This window comes from Archocentrus centrarchus, chromosome 13, assembly GCF_007364275.1.
Source record: "Archocentrus centrarchus isolate MPI-CPG fArcCen1 chromosome 13, fArcCen1, whole genome shotgun sequence".
Taxonomy (NCBI): domain Eukaryota; kingdom Metazoa; phylum Chordata; class Actinopteri; order Cichliformes; family Cichlidae; genus Archocentrus; species Archocentrus centrarchus.
In genome coordinates, this window is record NC_044358.1 from 11,457,983 (window position 1) to 11,479,642 (window position 21,660).

Below are 21,660 nucleotides of genomic sequence, written 5' to 3' on the forward strand. Positions count from 1 at the left end.
GTCCATCTCGACGTGACGGCATCACACAGTTGCTGCAGATTTTGTCAGCTGGATATCCAATCTCCTGTTCCCCCACATCCCAAAGGTGCTCACTGAGATCTGGTGAGTGTGGAGTTGTGCTACAGCTAATTTGAGATGATCTGAGCTTTGTGACCTGGCACTTTATCCAGCTGAAAGCAGCTATCTGAAGACAGTCATAAATAGAGGGACACGGTCAGATACAGAAGCAGGCTGTGGCATTTAATCGACGCTCAGCTGTTGTGAAGGGGCCTGAAGTGTGCCAAGAAAACATCCTCTACACCACTACGCTACCACCATCTACCTGCCCTGTTGGCACAAGGCAGGATAGATCCATGCTTTTGTTTACTCTCCTCTCTGACTCTGCCAAAGGGGTCCAAATGAGACTCATCGAGCCAGGAAACGTTTTTTCCAAACTTCTGCGGCTCAATGTTGGTGCTTGTGGAACTTGCAAGCTCAGTTTCCTGTTCAGCGTTGACAGGAGTGGCACCCAGTGTGATTGTCTGCTGCTGTGCCCATCTGCTTCAAGGTTCAACATGTTTTGCATTTCCCAAATGCTCTTCTGCATCCCTTGGTTCTAATGAGTTATTTGTGTTACTGTTGCCTTCCCACCAGCTCGAAGCAGAGAACTGCTGCTAACAACTGGATGTTTCCTCATTTTCAGACCAGGCTCATAGGTTTGGTTTGACCTTCAGTATCTATTTCATGAAATGCATTTGGTTTCTGTCATGTGATTGGCTGATTACATGTTTGTGTAAATGAGCAGATGAACAGGTGTACCTAAAAAAGTGGCCACTGAATATAGGATAAAGGTCATTTATCCTATATTCAGATGGAATCAAGTTTTCCAGTTTTCACCTTCAATTTGTCATGCATGTAAAACAATATCTTAACTTTTTATATTCAAAATACATCTGAGATGTGTGGATTTGTACACCATTGTCAGTATAGTTAAGGTTTGCAACTGAATTATGAGACTTTCAAATAAGAGAAACATATTTCAGTGTATGTTTGATACGGTTCATATTAGGGATGGCACGATACCACTTTTTTATGTCCGATACCGATACCGATATTTTACATTTGGATATCAGCCGATACTGATATAAATCCGATATTTAAAATTGATCCAGGCATTTAAAAACATTTAAAAAAAAGAAAAAAAAAGAAGTCAACAGTCTCTCACACAACAAAATCAAAGTCTTTTAGTTGTCCCACATACAAGACTAAGGACCAGGGTGGGCAGAGCTTTTTAGGCAGTGGCACCAAAGCTCTGGAACTGTTCACCACTCCAGCTCCATTTAGCTGACTCTGTGGCGTCATTTAAAAAATAGTTGAAAACTTTTCTGTTTAACCAGGCTTTCTGGTTTCTGACTTTATTTTTATTCTTTTTCTTTTACTATGGTAATGTTATTATGTTTTTAACATACTGTTTTCTGGGGGTGGGGGGTGATATTGTGTTTTAATTATTGTACAGCGCTTTTCTGTCTGTGAAAAACGCTATATAAATAAACTTTACTTACTTAAAACAATAACTATCACCTGAATCCTGTTGCTTCTGTGTGAGAAGGTGATGCTTATGGCATGTTGCAAATTTCATTAGGGCTGCAACTATTGATTATTTTAGCAATTGTGTATTCTATTTATATTGATTACCCAAGGAACTGGATAAGAAATACTTTTTTTCATATTAACAGTTCATCTGCATATTTTAACTTCTGTTAAACAAACAGGGTGGATGGAGCCAGACCCGTCGCTATGGGCGGGCCCTAGGGGGCCGTGCCCGCCCACTTATACCCTTGGGCCCGCCCTGGCCCGCCCACCCAAGCCAGATCACTAATCAAGCTAATAATAGTGGTGTTATTTCTTTCCGATATCCGATCCAGTAATTTAGGCCAGTATCGGACCGATACCGATACTGAATATCGGATCGGCGCATCCCTAGTTCATACTGACATCTCCACTTTAAATGGCTTTGCAAACTCATGTCCTCGAGTTTCTCCTGTTTTATTGTATTTTTACCTAATGTGCCTATTTTCATGTACTCTTAAGTTATACACAAAGTATTTTCCATACTGAAAGCATTTGTGATTGTGTCTTGTTTCTTAGCATTCAAAATAAAGACCATCTGAATTGCTACTTTGTACTTGCTCTTGTTAGCTCCACAGAATGATTCAGTTACCTGTTGGGAGAAATCCAGCGGCGCAAAAAGTGGGTATGCACTATATGTATATGCCACGCATAGGGGCACCGCACGGGAAGGGGGGGGTGGGGGGGGGGGGGGGGGGGGTGGTCTCCAAAATGATGCAGGGAAATTATTTCTCTAGTCGGCATTTTCAGTATTTAACAAGTCCAACATCATTTCCGGGTCCAAATGCTCCTAAATAAACAGCAATGGCATAACCAGTGACTGTTCACTAGGGATGGGACGCTCGAAACAGACGCTTCGACACTGTGTCAAGCTTCCGAAGCGCAGATGTTTCGAAACACTGCTCCGAAACCTGGTTCAAAACACCCATGTCACGTGACCGTGGCAAAGCGAGGCTTTGGTGCATTTCACCGTAGCTGCGATAGGTGGCTTACCTGCTGACACTGCCAGAAAGCATAAAAGTCAAACCAAACACACAGAAACTTCGAGGGTTTTTTGTGAGAGGCGAGAGGTTTTGAGAGAGGAGGAACAACTTGATATGGTGACATTGCAATTGATAGCGTGATTTAGTGAGTGATAGATTAGTCAAGTTATAATATTTATTCATAGGTTACTTAAAATCAGACAGGTAGGATTACATTAAATTAATTCAGTTTCAAATATAGTCAGTGATAGTAGCAGCGAGATAAAGATAGGTACGAGATAGTACAGCAGTTCCAGGTGTAGTCACATAGACTAGACAGATTAAGATGGAACATCCCTGTAAGAGATCCCGATCTGTAGTGTGGGAGCATTTCCATTTGGAAACACCAAATAAAGTCAGGTGTATGATTTGTGCTAAGCAGCTGGCCTACTGCAATAATACATCTTCTATGATTCAGCATTTGAGGAGTGCCCATCCTGCCATTTTAGAGGGTTCAGAGGGAGGTAATGTTCCCTCTGTACGTAGGCCTGCTCCTGGGCCATCTAATCAAGGTATGCATTGTTTGAAAGATTATTCAGATTGAGCCTTAATGCATTAAAACTCACTAAGAATGGCCACAGTTTGAAATGGGACTCAGTAATGCCCAAACAATGATAAATCTCAGCCACATTACAGGAGTCCATTGTCAACACTGAAATAGCAAACAAATGCTGAAAAATGAGAATTGTATTGAATCAATATTTTTCCTGCCTGTCTGTATTTATGCAAAAACCACCAAAGGCACAAAACATTTGTGTCTGTGTGTATTTGACATAATATTAACTGTAATTCCCAAAGACTTTATTATTTTCAGATGGAAATGTGACAGCACACTGAACAGAAACTCCCTATAACACAGCTCGGGTGTTTAGCGTATTTTGGCAATGCTGTTGTATGGCCAAGTAACAGCCTCATACCCAAAGTGGTTTTTGAAGATACATTTACTTTTACTCTACATTTATTCTTTTGGGATTGATTTTATCTTCTCTTTTAAAAAGGCAGGCAGAAAGAGGATGGATGAGGCTCTGGTGAACTTGGTGGTGAAGGACTTGCAGCCCTTCACTGTTGTGGAGGATGAAGGTTTTATGGCCTTTGTCCAAAAGCTTGACCCCAGCTACAAGCTGCCATCAAGAAAAGCACTCAAAGAAATGGTGGAGGAGAAGTACAAGATCACCAAGGAGAAAGTGAAGGCAGCCTTGTTACAAAATATTTTATTTCATACATTTATTTGTTGTGCATTACACTGAATTAATAAGCAACTGAAACACATATTAAAACAGTGCTTTACAGTCACAGCTTGTGGTCTTTGACAAGAGAATTTTTCTGACTTTGTTGGATGCTGGTTTCTCCCAAAATATGTGCGGATCATAATTATTGACAGTGTGGTGTAATAAGTACCCTCGCTTACAATTGTTCAGCACTTGTGCGTTTCATTGTTTCAGAGAACGTCATTATACAGATGTGGAATGAGCTAAAGTAGCCACTGGGTGTCACTATAGAGATGTGTTTCAGATTGTTTCGAAGCCTCGACACAATCGCTTCGAACGGTTCAGTGTTTCAGAAAGCCTCCTTTGCCCATCACTACTGTTCACTGTTAGAGTTGATTGTAACATACCTTATCAACTGCAGCCATTTACGCTTCTCTTTCTCATCTGTAAAATGACAGCTGAGTCGGATCGGTTGAAACAACCAGGGAAACAACATTGCGGCATATTGATCACGTGATCAGTTTGGACCCGGAAATGGAATTCATCACTTAACAACCGGATAGCTGCGCCCCTGCTTATACACTGCACTTTGAAATCGTCCGGAAGCGCCACATTCAAGCTGTTTCTTTTATTTTTAGCATGTTAAAAGTGCAGGACGTGTCATTGTGTACACGGCATCGCGGAGAAAATGCTGGCTGTTGCACGATTGACTGTCAGAATTTCTCCTCTACCAAAAGTGGACTGAAGTTGTACCGAATCCCACGGGATCACGCCTGAGAACAAGAGAAAACGGAGGCGTCTGTGGTTGCAAGCTATCAAATGGACTGATAAAAAATGGACTGAGGACACGATCAGAAATGCTCACATTTGAAGCGCCCATTTCATATCAGGTAAAGTTATTTATCTTCCGTTGTTTATACCGGGATGTCAGGTATCTAAAGTAAACAGTATCAGCTGGTCGGCTGTTTGGCTTTTAAACTGTAGTGTGGCTATTTACAGGTGAGACATCGCTGGACTCAGAGAGCCCTGATTTTTTAATTAATATTTAATCGCACTGTAGATTACAAAATGCAGTGCCAGGCAAAAGTCTGAGCAGACTCACATGTGAATGGTTGAGCGAGTCTCACCGTATGACTGGAACAGTATATTTTATAACTCTTAGCAAGCTAAAAGCAGTTTGATGAAGTACTCAGGCTGCCATGCAGGTACAATCCACTGTGAGGACGTAGCTCTCTGACTTGTTTCCAATGACCCGAGCCTCATACACAGCGCTCCTGTTTCCTCGTCTTTGACTTGGAAGAACTTCTGCCTTCAAGACACAAAACTCCGAGTCAGTGTCAGGATATTTGATGTTCGGTACACGGCCGCAAACATAATTGTAAGCATCCAGTGACTTCTATGTGCTGCAACTTCTCTCCGGTGTATACCCTGGGTTTCTCCACCAAATACACGTATATATCCGCCCACGGATACTCGGCCACTTGCTAACGTACCGCAGGGATCGGAGTCGGTTGCTGGTGGTAAAAATTAATTTTTTTCAGGTAGTTTTCATGATCTTTCGTTGATAATTTCCTTCTGGTAGATTGAAACGCTATTGAACTCCGCCATACTTCCGTTTCCAAAATGCGCACGTATCGCTACCTACGTCATCACTGTTTACAAACAGTAAAAGGGTCTATAAGTACACTTAAAGCCTCACTAACACACACACACACACACACAGTTTGTAGGTGAAGAAAGGTGACACTAGACAGAGTTACTGCGAGAATAACGAAAAAAGAATTTGAGGACAAAATACCAGTTTAAACGAGATAGAAATGGAAATGTAGGAAAAACAACTTCAGCAACATTTTTAGGCCGTATGTCAAGAAAATAAGAAAACGCAATTTGTAGAAATCAGTTTTAGTTCTGAACAGATTAACAATTCAACGTTTGATAGTAACAATATTTTCCACACGTTGTTAATATCTAACGTTGAATTGTTAATCTCTCTCATGTAACCTTAATGCTTGAAGGAAATTAGTTTTCATGAAGTTCATGGTATATGTTTGTCTTTACCAGATGTACACTTATTTCCCTGAGAAATTTGTCTTAGACTGGAAGATAAACATAACTGATTAAAAATACAGAGGCTTATAATGTTTATCAGGAACTTTGTGTTCTCACTGGGCAACGGACCACACTGATGGAGACTACACAATGATAGAAATGGAGACGTCGAGGTCACCCAGCTGTTGAAGTTCTCTGTTTTCCACATTTTGTTTTGTATATGATGTAACCAAGACTGATAAGCTTTTACTATATGAAACTGTAAGCTGAAAAAGAATGGGCCAGAACTTCATGCCATCCCACACTGTAAAACTGTTTGAAATGGCTTTATTCAATTTAATAATTGGACTCCTTATTCTGTTGTGTCGTCTCATTCCTGTTCGATGAACGAACACGCAGAAACCTGGGAGGAATAAGCTGGTAGCTGATTTCTTCATGCTCGAAGTTCCATATTTTATCTGTTGTGTTTGAATGCAGACACATCACAATGAGAGCTTTTTGTTGATGTGTAACACCTGCCTGTTTTTCTTAGATCCCATTAGATGAATTTAGTGAAATCAGGCGTAGTCATCTAAACATGCCTTTGGTCACTTTTCCGCATATTGCCAACCTCCTAAAGGACTGGATAGATAAATCAAATGAGTAAGTCACATGTTTAACATCATCAAGCAAATTATCACCATAGACAGAAATACAGTGGCTAATTTTTTTCTCAATCATTTTTAATGTTTTTCTTTCAGATCTGTGTTGGATTCATTGTGCGTTTGTGGTGAAATTGGCATATATAAGCTCCAACAGGTGACCGAAAGGTGCCAGGAATTTATTTACAAAATTGCCATCTTTTTACTGATGCACATAAGAATCCAGATTTCAGCCAAGTCACATGAGCATGTTCCCACGGACAACAAAAGCACCTCTGCTGACACGTCTAAGCTGTAAGTCTAACGCTTCCTCAACAGCAAACACAGTTTTATGCACTCATATGCAATGATCAAGCACACTGCATGATCATTGGGTGACTGTGAAAGTTTAAAGAGCAACAGAATTGCTTCCTGTTGCCTATTAGAATATTTTCCATTGTGTTAAAAATCATTCATGTGTTTTGCTCTAATGAAGCCCTTAAGTTATGAAAAAATAGGGAGAAATAACTAAACAGCCGACGATATTCTCTTTTCCTTTTCTAAGGATGAAAAGCCGACCTGTGTTTGATGGGTGCAGTTACTGCAGGGTGACGCAGGCTGATGTTGAGCACAGCTTTGGAGACGTTCTCGATACCTGCTTTGGTCGGTTCCTGGAAACGGAACAAATGCAGTCCCATCACTCAGTCAATCTTCATACTTTACTTTCAGTGGAGATTGCAAAGGTCGTGAACTTAGCCCTGAGACATAGTGGAGACGAGACAAATATGCTTAGGCTAGTATCCAGACAAGAATTGGAGCTGAAAAGAATAGCTCTTCGTGTGATCAGCATTTTAGACAACTGTGTGGCCTCCAAGCGTGATGGAATTCGTGCTCAGAGCATCCAGGGTAGTGATGCAGAGAGCCTTGGCTGCTCAAACTTAGTGGGAGATGTTGACATTCAACCAGACCCTTCAGGAGGCTGCAGAGTGATTCTGCCTCTGCCAGGGAGTAAGATTCCTGTTCAAGAAGAGCCCGAAGAGACCCGCAGAAAGACCCCAACTCACTCCACAAAGCGGAGGACTGATTCTTTGTCACGTTCAACTGCGTGTCCACGTCAGCAGCTCCCTAAATGTTCAACTGATGAACACTTTCTCAGGATCTGTCTTACAAAGTTATCGATCACACTGCTGAGAAAACCCATACATCAGTTGCAAACGTGGATTTCCATCAGATACTGACTCGTGTGACAGAGAGCATTGTGGGAGAAGAGAATTACACTGCACCACAAAATGTTAAAAACTTCCACATCACCATCTACAAAGAACTGTGTCGCAAATTTAGATGCGACACAGTTCGCATCTAAATTTGCGAACTGGCCCACATGTCAGTGGGTCAGTGGGCCAGTTCGCCCACTGACATGTGGGCCATGTCTGTACTGTGGGCCCGCCCACAGTACAGACATGAACCTTAATTGGACACTCAGTTGTTCACATAATTTGTCTCTTATTTGAAAATAAAATTAATCAGAAAATTAAATAACTGCATGTTTGTGTCTTTCTCCAGAATGTTTGACTTGTTGACTTGTAGTAAATCTAATCAACCACAATATGGAGACAAACACTGTGACCCACAGCAACTGAAACACACCTGTCACTGGTTGTGTTGTTGTAGGTTAGATGCAATAATAAATGCATTACTAAATATCTGACTCAAAGGAACACTAAATCCTGTAATGGACAAGTTTTGGCTCAGAGTGAAAATATCCTGATGCTTCAACTCAGTAGTTTTGATTTTAGCCTAAATGATGAAGGTGTGTTTAGTCCCATTGAATGCACTTTGTATTTTAGCCCTATTGTGGTTGGTTGCTTCAGTTGTTCGTCTGTGTCCAGTCTGAGTACAGACACTGCAGGGTTTAATGCTTTATGAGGCTCATTTTAGAGTACATAACTACTCTCTTTAACTAGAGTCGACATGTCTGTAGATGTGCTTAAACTCTCTTAACCCTTCCCAATGATTATCAGCAGTAGTTGCTTTCAGTATGAATGTAATACTCCCTCTGACCACAGTGTGGTCCTGCTACACTTCAGATTTCACATACATCAGCATCATCATATTACACTGTAAAAAAAAAAAATGGGTGGTTCAATGTAAAAAAGTTCAGTAACACGCTGCACAGCTTTTTTGAGTTTACCCAAAAAACACAGGACTGTTGTCATTTAGCTGACACAAGTACACACTTCAAAATCTGAAGTTGACAGAATTGTTCAGACTTTTGAGTTGGCTCAACTTATTTATTTCTCTTTCTCCAAGGTGAAATATTGAGTTAGTGCAGCTTTTTATAGTTGTTGGGTCAAATTACTGTCTCTTTTACTCTTTAAAATATGAAGTTAGCTCAGTTTGTTGGTCTCACTCATTGTTGTTCTCTCACAGCAAGTTGCCTAACATAATATTACAGTGTGGTTACTCCAAAAATTAAATACACAAACATTTAATTTTAAATACCTTTATTTACTTTACACATTTGGAAAACACAAAGAAAAAAAAACACTTTAACAACAAACAGGACGGCAGTGAAGGTCCATAAATACCAGTGTCTCTCCTTCCTTACAGATTCCACATTCATACCAATCACTAATCTTAATTACTGAATACTAATGTTGTCCCAGGAGCCTCACTGAAACTGACCAATCACATTTTAGTGACATGCGACGCTCTGCGACATTGAGGGAAACTGACTGGAGAAATGTTAAATGCTGAACCTAAAACTGACCTGAAACCAGTAAAACTGGTGATGATTCACAGAATGGGTGAGGTTAGTATTCACGAGTACTGAGGGTTCACAGATGGGAGAGGCCGTCCCTTAACTAGGTTTGATATGGCTTTAGTGTTTCTGCTTAAAAACTGCACCAACACAAGTTTTGATCTGAGAAAGAGACGAGGAGTACGAGGAGTAGCTGTTGTGTGTCGGGGGTCCAGGCCCATCCAGTCAAGTCACTGTGCCCCCTCAGCTGAATTTGACTGATACACTTCAACTAGAAGTTACACAAATTCATATATATAGCTGCGCCCCTGGAGAAATCCCAGTATCAGTGAGCATTTGTGTCTCTAGATCACATTTCCTCTCAGAAACGTGGTTCAGAGTGAGAGCACAGCAGATGCTTTGTTTGCCCCTGTGCTGAGAAACTGTGAGAAAGAGATTGTTTTGAAACCATGGCAGAGCAAACAGGGATTCCCCTCCTCCACCCACACTGTGCCTTCTTTTCAAGAATACCAAAGAACTGGTTACTGCTCTCTGAGCACAGTATGCAAACCACACACACGCACATCCAAATGATCTCTGCCTCACACATGCACACACACGTTAAAATAACACCCCACCCCATTGTGCCCTGCAGCCAGCTGTTTCTGGTTAGACAGCCCGGCCTGCAGTGAAGAGGAGGACCCGGCATGGAGCAGAAGCTGGAGCAGAAGCTGGAGTTCACTGCCCTCGGTCTCGGTGCTATAGGGTGGCTGTGTGCGATTCTGACACGCTGCCTGGCTTTGTGGAACGTAAGCGGCACCGTGGACAACACCACGGCTACTCTTCCTGCTTACTGGGATGGGGTGTGGTTGGAATGGGATCACTGGGATTTGGCCCACGATGGCAGCCTGCACTGCTCTTTCTACCGGTCTCTGATGTCTCTTTCTGGAAGTTTTAGGACGTGGAGAGCTCTCATTATGGCGGCTGTTGGAGCTGGTGCTTTCGCGTCAGTGATCGGAGCAGTGGGGATGGTGTGGTTCCCTCAGCGAGGCCAGATCAAAGTGTTTTCTGGTAGTGTCTTTGTTTTGTCTGGGATCCTGCTGTTGGTTCCCATAGCTTGGACGTGCCGTCACACCAGCCAGCCACTGGAGGGCGCTGTGGGGCTGAGACGAGACTGGGGGCTTGCGCTCTACCTTGGATGGATTTCTTTTGGCTTGATGCTTGCCAGTGGGCTGTTTCTTACCACCAGATGCAAAACTGCTCAGAGCCCGGCGGCGCAGACTTCAGACAGCAGGCACCCACATCTGGAGGAGGAGGCCAACCACCCACTGAGCAGGATCAACAGGACTACGTTCACACACAGCCAGTACGAGCGCAGATCGGAGCATCTCTGAGTCTCTGAGAGGACTGTGGTGTAATATTTAACTGAGGATGAGGGATTAAACTGGAAAATCATCATACAGCTGAGGAAAGCTTGGCTGGGTTAAAAGCACTGAACGCAGCACTGCAGAGTGATCTGTCATGTGGCTAGTGTTATTGAAGGGATGTGGGCGGGGCTTTGACTTTGCAATGTTTTGTTTCACCTCCAGTGAAGATAACAAACTGTACATAATGGATGGCACTGTTATAGAGGTCAAAGTTCAAATGATACTTTTGGGTGTCCTTTGATGAAATTACTGATACTTCGTTCTGATAATACTACGACTGACCCAGTGATAGTTTTAATACTTTGTTAGACCTGAAATGTGAACAAGACAAAACTATATACTGTTCCTGTGTGGCACAAATACATTTTCCTGTGTATGTACAGTAATACAACTTTATATGCATCTGCACAGAAAAACACTGAAGCATTGAAAATGATTTAGAAACATGTTTTAATAAAGTTATTTGACTTTAATCCTGCTTTTTTATTGGTTCTGCTTTAACTAAATATGGTGCAGAGCAGCTGAGTCAGTAATGAGAAGTCATTTAAACATCATAAACACCTGTTTTTCTTTAATCCTCTAAAAATCTTTGAGCAGCCCGACTCTGAAAAGATTCATAAAGTCTTTTATGTTTTGCATAAAAGTTTTAAAAGTGGGAAATTTGAACAATTTTTTTTTCAGCCTAAAATCTATTTCCTGTCAACAACCCTAGCAGCACAAGAGGCCATAACCTCTCTGCAGCCGTGCATTTATGCCTATTAATGCAACACTTTTATATGCAGTATAAAAAAACGGCTGCTATGAAGCAGTTTTAGTATGCGACTAATCTCATAAATGGTTATCACTGTGATGCTCCTTCAACCAATCACGGCGCTGTGATGTCACATCTTTGTGAATGAGACAATAAATCCTCCCCACTCAATATGAAGACTATCACACACAATATGCAGTGAGACACAAACATGCTGCCTGTGCAAAACTGTGTGCATCACAAACAAATCCCCCAGAGAAAATATTGTTTAGTGCTTATTTATTACAGACCAAACTCAGCTGTTATAATAAAATATAATTTACCAGGTTAAAGCTGAACAGGAACAGGACGCTGAGGAATACAAAATCTGAGCAGAAGCGACTTTGTGCAGATGTTCTACTAAAGTGATCACTGTCTTAAAAAAATTAATAAATAAAAGAGAAAAAAAACACGTCAGGAATAATTACTGAGCCTAAAGTTCACTCATAAATTCTGAAATCTGCATCAAAATAGATTCAACTCAGCAAATCATAACTTCTTTCAGTGAAATGAATCCTTAGAGGGTGGCAGTGGCGGAAATTATGATGAATCGGGCCATAAACAGAAATTTTTTTTCATGAGTTTGCAGTCTGTGTGCTCCAGTGAAGCGTGTTAGTGTGGATAAGGTGCAGCGCTCTGCCTGCCGGGTTACTATAGCTTCTCATCTCCCTCCTCCACATCCTTCAGACTGAGAACCTCCAGAGAGCCTCGGCCTTTAGTCTCACAGCGGATCAGCTCATCGATCTCTCTGAAGCAGCCGGGATCCACCAGGCACACCTGACGGAGGCACAGATGAGGGGAGAAAGCGTGTTAATAAAGGGATAATAGAGATTTTACATTATAATATGATCAGAGGCCAAAATTCTGCTTTAAAAAACAATCAGCTGAACTGCAGATTTGCTCATTTTATTGAATCAATGCACCCACAAATATCATTAAACTCTCCTCACCATTTCCAGCTCCTCATCAAAGTCCTCGCTCTCCACGACCTGCAGCAGCGGTTTCAGCTTCTCCTTCAGCCTCTTGGCCTCTTTGGCCGGCAGCACCAACCGCAGCCTCATGTGGGCCCTCTGGATCTCCATGGTCTCCTTCAGCTGCCGAATCACCTCCAGAGCCTGAAAACAACGCGGCACATCAGTTCATCGAGGACGCGTGAAAGCATCATCACTCACTGCAGAGGCCTGCATAAACCGATTAACACGGCGACAGCTTCCACAGCGAGAAACCAAAGATGGAGGGCAGAGTGCACGTGATCGCCGCTGATCTACTGGTGACGTCCATGAGGGCAGATGAGCCAAAATTATGAAGATAACATTAAGTTGTTCTTTATTCGTCACCAGCAAAAGTGTGCGACAAATTAAAGTGTGAGAGTGCATGAAACCATCCATTCATGCACTTCTTCCACAGGTCATGGCTAACTACGGTCCCTCCTCAGGGATCTCAAGGCCAGATGACATATGTAATCTTTCCAGCAGGTTCTGGGTCCACCCCAGGGTCTCCACCAAGCTAGACATGTCCAGGAAACATCCAAAGAGGCGCCCAGAAGGCATCCTGATCACATGACCAGGAGCAGCACCTTACTCTGATGTCCTAACTCCTAACCCTGACTCTAAGAGTTAGTAATACATAAAAAATATGTCTTAAAAAACATTTATTCATCAGGGATCAGCTAATTATAGTCAGTATTATTAGTGCCCGAGCACAACCTGTGCAAAGGCCTTTGGACATTTAGGCAAATGGTGAAAATTGAAGTATTTTAATGGTTTCAGGCATGGCCCTTTTGAAATGGCTCTACAGCGCCACCTTTAGTTCAATTCCCACTGCTGTGTTTCACGTACATGTGCGAAATTTGGTACACATATGTAACATGTCAAGATGAACAAAAAAGACGTCAGGGTCCAACGGCCTCAACCAACCAAGTCCGCCATTTTGAATTAAATGGGTGACTTTAGCCATTTCCTGCCCTCATACTTTCTCTAATAACTCAGAGGTTTTGGATGTTATCAACTTCATATTTGTTTTGTCTTATCTGCACACCAGGGGGAATCTAAATTTCAAAAATGGTGAGTTTGCTTCAGAGGGCGTGGCCGTGACGCCGCAGTGAATTTCGATCATTCGCCAGGAAATTTTGCTTGCCTCTCATTCAAACCTGCATTATCCAATCCGGATCAAACTTCTTCAGTAGGATGACGGTCCGCCCCTGAACCCATACATATAATATTTACTGACAGTCGCAGCGCCACCTAGTGGGAGCAGGAAATGTCATGTTTTAAACTTTGAGGTCCAGCTCCAAGGTGGTTGAGCAGAACCATCTCAAATTTCCCCTGGAAAGCCTTCAGGAGTTGGTGTTACACTGTTTTCAAAACTGTACGTTTTTGCCAAAGGCCGTGACCCTGGCAGGATGGCAACGTTTGGTGTTTCACCCTGAAGACAGAAATGGCAGTAACTCAAAGCCACATTGCCCAATCTGTGTCAAACTTTAATGGTTTGATAATCCTCCTGCCCTGAACACAATATACATAAAGTCCCTAAACGTTAGAGCGCCACCTAGTGGGACCTGGAAATATCATAAAATACCATGTTTTTTGCCTAGCCCTGGAGCTACATATCTGAAATTGTGCAGGCTCATGTAACATCCTATGACATACAACCAGTCTCTTGGACCCATACCCGAAACCTTACAGGAAGTCAGCCATTTTCAATTGAAGGTGTCAATTTTTGCCATTTTCAGGCCTGCTATTTAAATCCTCTCCTCCTAGGGCATTTCCCCCAGTGAGACCAAAATGGCTCCAGATCATCTACACAAGTAGCCAATCAAAATTGTTTGTGCACTCGTTCGCACATGCTTTGCACGATCAGGCCAAAAATGTAATCACTCATGTACAAACTCAGGCTGAACCCATAACTACGGATTCAAGGCTATAGGTGCAAGAGCGCCCCCTACAGAAGCAAATGAAAATTTGTATGACGTCCACAGAATTAGTTTCTCTGAATTTAGTTTCTCTGAAATGCACGAGAATTTGTTTCAACATTCCTGACACCATCCTGATCAAAAAGGTCAATGAGACCCATGCTCTATTTTGCACGTCACAGCCGTGACCACACCCCAAATAGTGCATTGGGTTTATATGGAGAGCAAAAGATATGGTTTCCCGTCAATGAATGAAATTAGTAACAGACATTCTGTACATCATCACGGTCAAAAAACCTCAGAGGGCGGCACGGATCAAGTGTGCCATGGCTCGAGTGCGCCGGGTGCGAGGGCCCGATCATCGCCACTTGCGGCTTTAATTCCATTTAATTTTTTACTGCACTTCATGTTGGTTCCAAATATCAGTCATCCCCTTCATTATTATAAATCGGTATCGGCCCTGAACAATCATATCAGTCAAACCCTGCCAAATATAGAAAACACCCCAACGTGAGCAGGGACAGGCTCCAGCCCCCCCTCCACCCTGAGTTGGATAATGTAAATCGATGGAACACTTTGCGCTGTGTCGAACAGAAGAGCGGGACCTCCTCACCTGCTGCTTCGTGCTCTTGTTGGGTTTGACAGAGTAGTGGATGTCCTTCATGGCCCGCTCGATCAGGCTGACCGTGTACGGCCTCTTGGTGTCGGGGTTGACGCACTTCTCTGCCACAATAGTTGCGATGTCCCTGAACATGGTCTCCAGCTGAGTCTGCCTCTCTTTGTCTGACACCTGCAGCTCCCCTTTGGCCAAAATCTCCGAGGAAAAACAAACAAACAAACCCAAAGAAAAATAAAGATAAACAGACAAGAAAGCCGTTAAATCACTCACACTGTGTACGTGTGAGGAGCGCGTCTTTTACCTGTTTACAGATCTCTGTGAGGTCATCTGTCCCAAAAGCTTTGGTCAAGTCATCCTTCTTCGCCACCTGGCCTTTCGAGACATTCACGAAGACGGAGTGTGTCTGCAAAACCTCGTCCAGGTCCTTCTCTCTGCAAGGAAAACACGACGTTCGGAGCACTTTGAGCTGAATTATCCGTAACGAACATCCAGAGATGTGAATTTAACAGCGAACACAAAGTTAAACGGCAGCCGCACAGAGGAGGCGTTCACGGTACTCACGCTCCGGATCTCCAGCTCATGACTTTGTTCTTGTAGCAGGCGATCTCAAAGCGCTTCCCGCCTTTCTTCATCCGCACCACCGCCACGTTGGTCAGCCGGATTTGATTAGTCGGTGTAAAAATGGACATGTTTGTGTTTAAGGTGCCAGAAAGATGCGAGCCGATAACAAACGTCCGCTGTCACTACACAGCTGAGTGCATCTTTAAATGACTGTCGGGTGTGAACATCAACTTCGGACAACAGTTCCGAGGCTGTTTTGGGTTCTCAGTAGGTTCCAAATAATAATAATAATAATAATAATAATAATAATAATAATAATAATAATAATAATAATAACTAACAGTTGAATTTGACAAAATAATATTTTCGAAAATAAAACGCCAAATAAATTACACTGTTTTTGTAGATTTTTTTTATGGTTCGCCTGATTCAATGCAACATTTTGTCTGTAGAGTCGTCGGTTGATGATGTCGGTACTACAAGTTTGTAAAGGTTTTATTCTTCTTTCTTGTTATCACCAGGGGACATCAGTATTTTAATATATGACAGTAAAATGTTCTTTATAAATACAAATGCCGGTAACCCTGGTATAAATAGCTAAAACTATTAAAAAATCGCTTTCGAACTACAGCGTAAGCCTTATTTTGAAAGAAATAATCGGAAGTGTTTGTGTGTTGTTGTCATGTCTACATTGACGCTAGTTTGACCAATTTATTTCTGCAGTTCCTCTCTCTGACCACTGGACGGCAGCAAAAATACACCAAGTGTCGGTTTTAATTTAAATTCATCAGTCGTCCGTTTACATTATCACTGATGTTTATCTCTAAACATTAGTTATATTAACAGGTGTCATATTATGTCAAGCTTGTGTTATGTGGTTATAATTATATTAAATCAACGTTACATTGTAATGGGACGGAATTCACTGTTGCAATTCCTCTGTACAACCGCTAGAGGGCAGCCTGCAGAGACGATGGAGAAGCTAGCAGCATTTGTAGCTACAGCTCAGCTAGCGTGACAGGACAGTTTATATCCTATTAATGGTTATCAGTTCAGTTTTTACTGATATTACATTTATTTTAAAGCCGTTGTCTGATTCTGCTGTCACTACACTAAATGGTCTCAGCTGACATCAGTTTACAAAGAATTAACCCATCTGAACACAATATTGGAAGTCAAAGCGGACATATAATAACAGTAGCACTTCCGCTGGATACTTTCAAAATAAGACTTTAAAATTGGCAGTATGAATATGGGAAATACTCAAAAATGAAAACTAAGACGACACCGTTTATAGTTTAGTTTCGCTTCAACTGCTTTTTTAAAAAGCCTCACTGCTCATAAGCTAACACGTTCACCACCAGCACAAACCAGAGGCAGACTAGAACTCCACTTCCCAGCATTCTTTTCGGAAAACAACATGGTTGCGCGCAGCATCAGGTGCTGAAGACCGTGTGTTTTAATGTAGTTACTGTTCGCAGCAATGCCTACTTTGTTCGTATTTATCGCGCTTTTGGCCTCCCGCGCGTCTGCCTCGGAGCCGGAAGGTGAGTTTGTTTAAAGCTTTGAGGGAGCTGAAAACTCGCTTCCCGCTGTTGTTGCTGAATGGGGGGGGTTACTAAGTAGCAGATTAGCCGCCTTTTAGTTCCTGCAGGCAGCTTCAGGTTGGGATTCAGTCCTGTTGTCAGCTGTGGTTTGGCAGAAACGTGTTTTATTCATAATATCCGGTCCGGATCAGAGGGCTCACTGTGATGTCTTTACCCCTCCAGCCTCCCGGGATGCCCGCGGTCCCGCTGAGAGCTACCTGCGGTGGTTATGGCACAGCAGGCTGTACCTGTATTCAGCTGCCGCGCTTGTTTTTGGACTCTGGTTCTTAATGAAAAGGGTGAGTCACGTGCTCGTACCTTCTAAAGGTCTCTGCAACTGCTCCTCAAGTTGCTGCTGTCTTCACCTGAAGACCCTCCACCGTGTGTTTATCTCTGCTTTCAGAAACGCGTCTCTAAAGACGAGGGGGCCGACAAAGCTGCGGAGAAGAACGACAGAGAGACCGAGGAGGAGGTCCACGTGTCTGGAGTCAAAATCTTCTACGGGTCACAAACTGGAACAGCAAAGGTACAAAAGTTATTTCCTGCTAATCTGAACACCCCCACGGCCCCATCGTGAAGTGAGCAGAGGAGATGTAAAACACGCAGATACTGAGCAGGAGGCTCCTGTTGGTCTTCTGACTGTCCTCCCTTTGCTGCACCACCCTGCAGTATTCTGGCTCTGCAGCAGCGCATCAACGCAGAGCCAAAAAATAATAATTATAAAAGACTTTTCACATCCGAGCCACCACCCGGTTCACCTGCTGCCTTCTACAGATCCCTCAAAACCTGATCCGCTAAACTTCTCTCAGGAGGCCACTCAGAGTCAGTCTGCAAGAACAACTAATTACACTTGTGCAATGAATTTCATCAGTCTGTCGCCGGGTCAAAAACCCCGAATGCAAAGTTTCACAGGAGTGCAGTTTAATTTCCAAACACAGCACATAAAGCAAAAGTGAAGTCATTAATATTTTTGATCAGGGCTCAGCAGGTGATAATGTAAGCTTTCTGGATGTCTTATAAGCTCCATCTGAGACTCTCCATCTGCTCAGGGCTTTGCGAACGAGCTATCAGAGGAGGTGCGGGCTCTGGGTTTACCTGCCGAGGTGACTGACATGAAGGACTACGATCCAGATGATCAGCTTGCTGATGAGGTAAGCCGAGCCAAAACCGAAGATGCTTTTAAATTCAATTTTAGGCCGCTTCACAACAACAGCCTTCTCAATCCACACTATTATACTCTGTGACCAAACACTTTGTGGTCCCTTTAACAGTCTCGGGGGAGGCTAGGTGTCTGCCACGTCTGGGTGGGGAGTAAGGGGAAAGCATAGACAGAGAAGGTTAGCACAGAGATGACAAAAAGCCTCCAGTGAGACACGTGGCTGGTTGGTGAGGCAGTGAACCCAGACAAGGAGCACGCAGCTTGGGAGGAGGCCCAAGGTTAATGGGATGTAATGGTGATGTGTAAGTGCAAAGACAGTGGAAGAGACCAGAGGCTCATCGCCCAGCACACCGCAAGAGCTCCTGTGCCAACAGCAGCATAACTGAGGGATGGTTCAAGGGCTTATGAGCTAAAACAAACTACAAGGTTTATCTAAAAGGAAAGTCTGAAGGCTGTAATCTGTAAAATAAAGGTGGTGTCTGCATCCCAAACCCAAACTGGGAGCTGCTTCCACAGATCAGGAGCTGTTTGATTGTTAAGAAAATGAACTCTGAGCTCAGTTTGAGGGTGTAAGATCGTCTATAAAGACCTGACATAGCTCTCTTTATCAGCCTCACAGTAACCGTGGCGTTGGCATGAGAAGTTAACACAGCTCTGAAATGCTGTTTACCTGATGCTGGGAAGCAGCTCTGAGGTGGTAATTAAATCTCTGAGATGTAACCGTGAGCTCATAAGACCTGCTCGTGTGTACTTCCAGGGAAGACCTAATGAGAACAGAATTAATCAAAGGAAAATAAATCGTAACTCTTTATTTCCAAAGCTCGACAGCAAACAGCGCCGTAAGCCTGGAGTTTTCTCACTGCCAGCTCGGCTTATCCCTCATTTCTCTTTGAGCCTTCAGACGGCCGGTGCAGAGTCGCTGCTCTGCAGCAGGACGGCTCGTTTTCATCAGTGTCGCCTTTTATTTTGTGGGCTCAGTCCCTCTGTGCTGCATTTAGAGATGAAGAGGAGATTGGTTATGTGCTGGACAGCAGAAAAGAGAATATAACTGTTAATTAAGCGGGACAGTGATAGTAAAGCTCTACATGAGCCCTGGCTGCAGACCCCCGTCTCTCCCTCCGGACGGTGAAGAAGAAACGTATTTGTTTGGCGTGTCTGACCCTGTTAGACACACGAGAGGAAACGAAACCTGCGTTCAGTTTTTTTCTCTGGTCTGCTGCTCGGGTCTTTCTGGGTGGAGCTGCGTGTTCTCCCTGTTTGTGTGAGTTACTTCCGGGTACGCCGGCTTTCTCCCACCTGCTCCGGGGCGTACCCTGCCTCCCACCCTATCACAGAAGCTCAGACTTCCCTCTCCCCGGTAACCCCCTTCCTCTTCCAAGGGGATGTGGACACAGTCCAAGCCAGCCAGGAGACATAAACTCTCCAACGTGTCCTCGGCCTTCCTGGGAGTCTCCTTCCACTTGGACATATACCTGACCTAGGTATCCTAGTCAGATGCCCGCGCCACTTAAACTGGCTTCTTTCAGCACAGAGCATCAGCAGCTTTACTCTGAGGCGCTCCTGAATGACTGAGCTCCTCGTCCTGTTTCAGCTCTGCTGCTGCTGCTTGTATCAGCAGTTCTTTCGGTCCCCACCCCTCACAGGCGAGGGGAGGATGTTAGTATTAATTAATTAGGACTTATGTACAATACATCCAAGTAGTGTCACTGCATTTGCTCCCCTGGTCACTGCACTAAGTGCCAAACACTGAACGAGTGGACGGTTCAAACACAGCCCGGGGCTCGGCTCCACGGTTGGACAAAAAAAAGACTCGAATGAAGAAACTCGGAGCTTGTTTAACGGTCTTTCATCTGTTGTGTTTGCCTCCCTTTAGTGCATCAGTAAGTCAGTGTGCGTGTTTCTTGTGGCAACTTACACTGATGGACAGCCCACAGAAAACGCTGAGTGGTTCTGCAAGTGGCTCGAAGAGGCGTCCACTGACTTCAGATACGGGAAGACCTACCTGAAAGGCCTCAGATATGCAGTGTTTGGCCTTGGAAACTCCGTCTACGCTGGCCACTACAACACGGTATGAAAAGGCTTCCAAAGTCTGGCTGATAATCTGCTTTATGATAATTTATGATATGATAAGCTTTTATGACAGTATGCTTTGCACTCAGGTATTCAGAGGATATCTGCAGCTCCAAGGCTGTAGCTCAGTGGGTTATTACATAGTAATTACCAATAACTGAACCTGCTGTTTCTCATCCAGGTGGGCAAAAATGTGGACAAGTGGCTGTGGATGCTGAGCGGCAGGCGAATCATGACCAGAGGAGAGGGCGACTGTAACGTGGTGAAGAGCCGTAACGGCAGCATCCAGGCCGACTTCCTGGCCTGGAAGGTGAAGTTCCTGAACCGGTTAAAGGCTCTGGCCAAGGGAGAGAAGAAGAGCTGCAGCGGGAACTGTAAACTTGAGGGCTCCTGTAAGAACAAGGAGACGAAGGCCTCGCCGCAGAATCACAGCTCTGAGGTAACGGCAGGAAACGTCTTTATCAATCACCATTGTGTTTTTATAAAGTCTTGATCACATTAAAGTGTAGTCACCTGAACCACCTCAGCCTGACATGCCTCTCACTTCCAGCTGTGGTCACCGAACATCAGCTGTCTTCATTAGCGCTGCTTTAAAACTCTGAAGTAAGATTTACCAGCTTTTCCTAAAAAAACAAAACCCTGTGGGCGGTGTTTGATCACAGCTGCATTCGTCTCCCTGTACTTTAATGTGAAGCAGCATCCAGGCAGAGAAGTGGAGACGTCATCCTTCTGCTTCTGTCTTTGTCTCTGAGCCATCACTTTAGCAGCAGATGAAGCAGAAGTCACAGGACATGATGTGTAACTTACACTGATGTGTATCTAAAATTCAAACGCTGCTTTCAGGTCTTATTGAATAGTTAATTGAATTATTATGGTGACATTTAGAGTAAAAAATGGTGATAAACCCACAGTGTGCTTTAGGGTGGGCCCACCACCTGATTTATGAGTCAGTGCCGTACAAACGAGCGGTGTCCTCGATGTCTCGGTGAGATCCATCCCTCTCTGTCCGGGTTCACAAATTAATGGTGACATCAGGGTGACTGTGTCATCTTTTATTGACAGCCTGAGAATAAAACTAAAAACAGCCACATAAAGACGATCATCTGAAAAAGCAGCCCAGTGGCTCTAATGCCACACGCCCTACTATCACTCCAGGCTTGTCCCACTGACTCTAAATACACATGAAGCCGGTGAGGAGAACCGGAGACAGGACGCGTCCAGCTTATGTCTAGTGGGAGGATTGTCCTTTGGGTTCTGATAATGTCTTTTGGCATTACGCGGCCACTTCAG

The 21,660-nt window shown here is 43.6% G+C and overlaps 3 protein-coding genes across 4 annotated transcripts in view; 2 read left to right on the top strand and 1 right to left on the bottom strand.

Annotated features, from left to right (window-relative positions):
• The first annotated feature begins 9,799 nt into the window (after positions 1-9,799).
• On the top strand, positions 9,800-11,112 carry LOC115791142 (claudin-4-like). The gene has a single exon (XM_030745269.1). It carries the CDS (start codon positions 9,955-9,957, stop codon positions 10,639-10,641), a length of 687 nt encoding a protein of 228 aa, XP_030601129.1. The 5' UTR covers positions 9,800-9,954; the 3' UTR covers positions 10,642-11,112.
• On the bottom strand, positions 11,108-15,780 carry sbds (SBDS ribosome maturation factor). Its single transcript, XM_030745268.1, has 5 exons — positions 15,556-15,780; positions 15,296-15,425; positions 14,989-15,189; positions 12,415-12,579; positions 11,108-12,241 (listed from the first exon to the last, which is right to left on the bottom strand). The coding sequence occupies exons 1-5, from the start codon at positions 15,681-15,683 to the stop codon at positions 12,116-12,118; spliced, it is 750 nt and encodes a 249-aa protein (XP_030601128.1). The 5' UTR covers positions 15,684-15,780; the 3' UTR covers positions 11,108-12,115.
• Positions 15,781-16,758: 978 nt separating this feature from the next.
• tyw1 (tRNA-yW synthesizing protein 1 homolog (S. cerevisiae)) overlaps positions 16,759-21,660 on the top strand; it is a 49,197-nt gene continuing 44,295 nt past the window's right edge. The window contains exons 1-6 of one of the 2 annotated variants that reach the window (XM_030745303.1): positions 16,759-17,102; positions 17,325-17,440; positions 17,545-17,667; positions 18,191-18,292; positions 20,174-20,368; positions 20,552-20,809. In XM_030745303.1, the coding sequence (XP_030601163.1) occupies positions 17,039-17,102; positions 17,325-17,440; positions 17,545-17,667; positions 18,191-18,292; positions 20,174-20,368; positions 20,552-20,809 (858 nt within the window). In that variant the 5' untranslated portion in view covers positions 16,759-17,038. The remainder of the gene's footprint in view (positions 17,103-17,324; positions 17,441-17,544; positions 17,668-18,190; positions 18,293-20,173; positions 20,369-20,551; positions 20,810-21,660) is intronic. The other variant, XM_030745302.1, reaches the window with a different exon arrangement.

Bases quoted from the DNA above. Each gene is read 5' to 3' on its own strand.
- LOC115791142 (XM_030745269.1), top strand. From the start codon at position 9,955: ATGGAGCAGAAGCTGGAGCAGAAGCTGGAGTTCACTGCCCTCGGTCTC.
- sbds (XM_030745268.1), bottom strand. From the start codon at position 15,683: ATGTCCATTTTTACACCGACTAATCAAATCCGGCTGACCAACGTGGCG. The intron at 15,190-15,295 runs GTAAAAGACGCG...TTTTCCTCGGAG, and splicing joins TCACAGAGATCTGTAAACAG to ATTTTGGCCAAAGGGGAGCT. The intron at 12,580-14,988 runs GTGAGGAGGTCC...CGTTGTTTTCAG, and splicing joins ACAAGAGCACGAAGCAGCAG to GCTCTGGAGGTGATTCGGCA.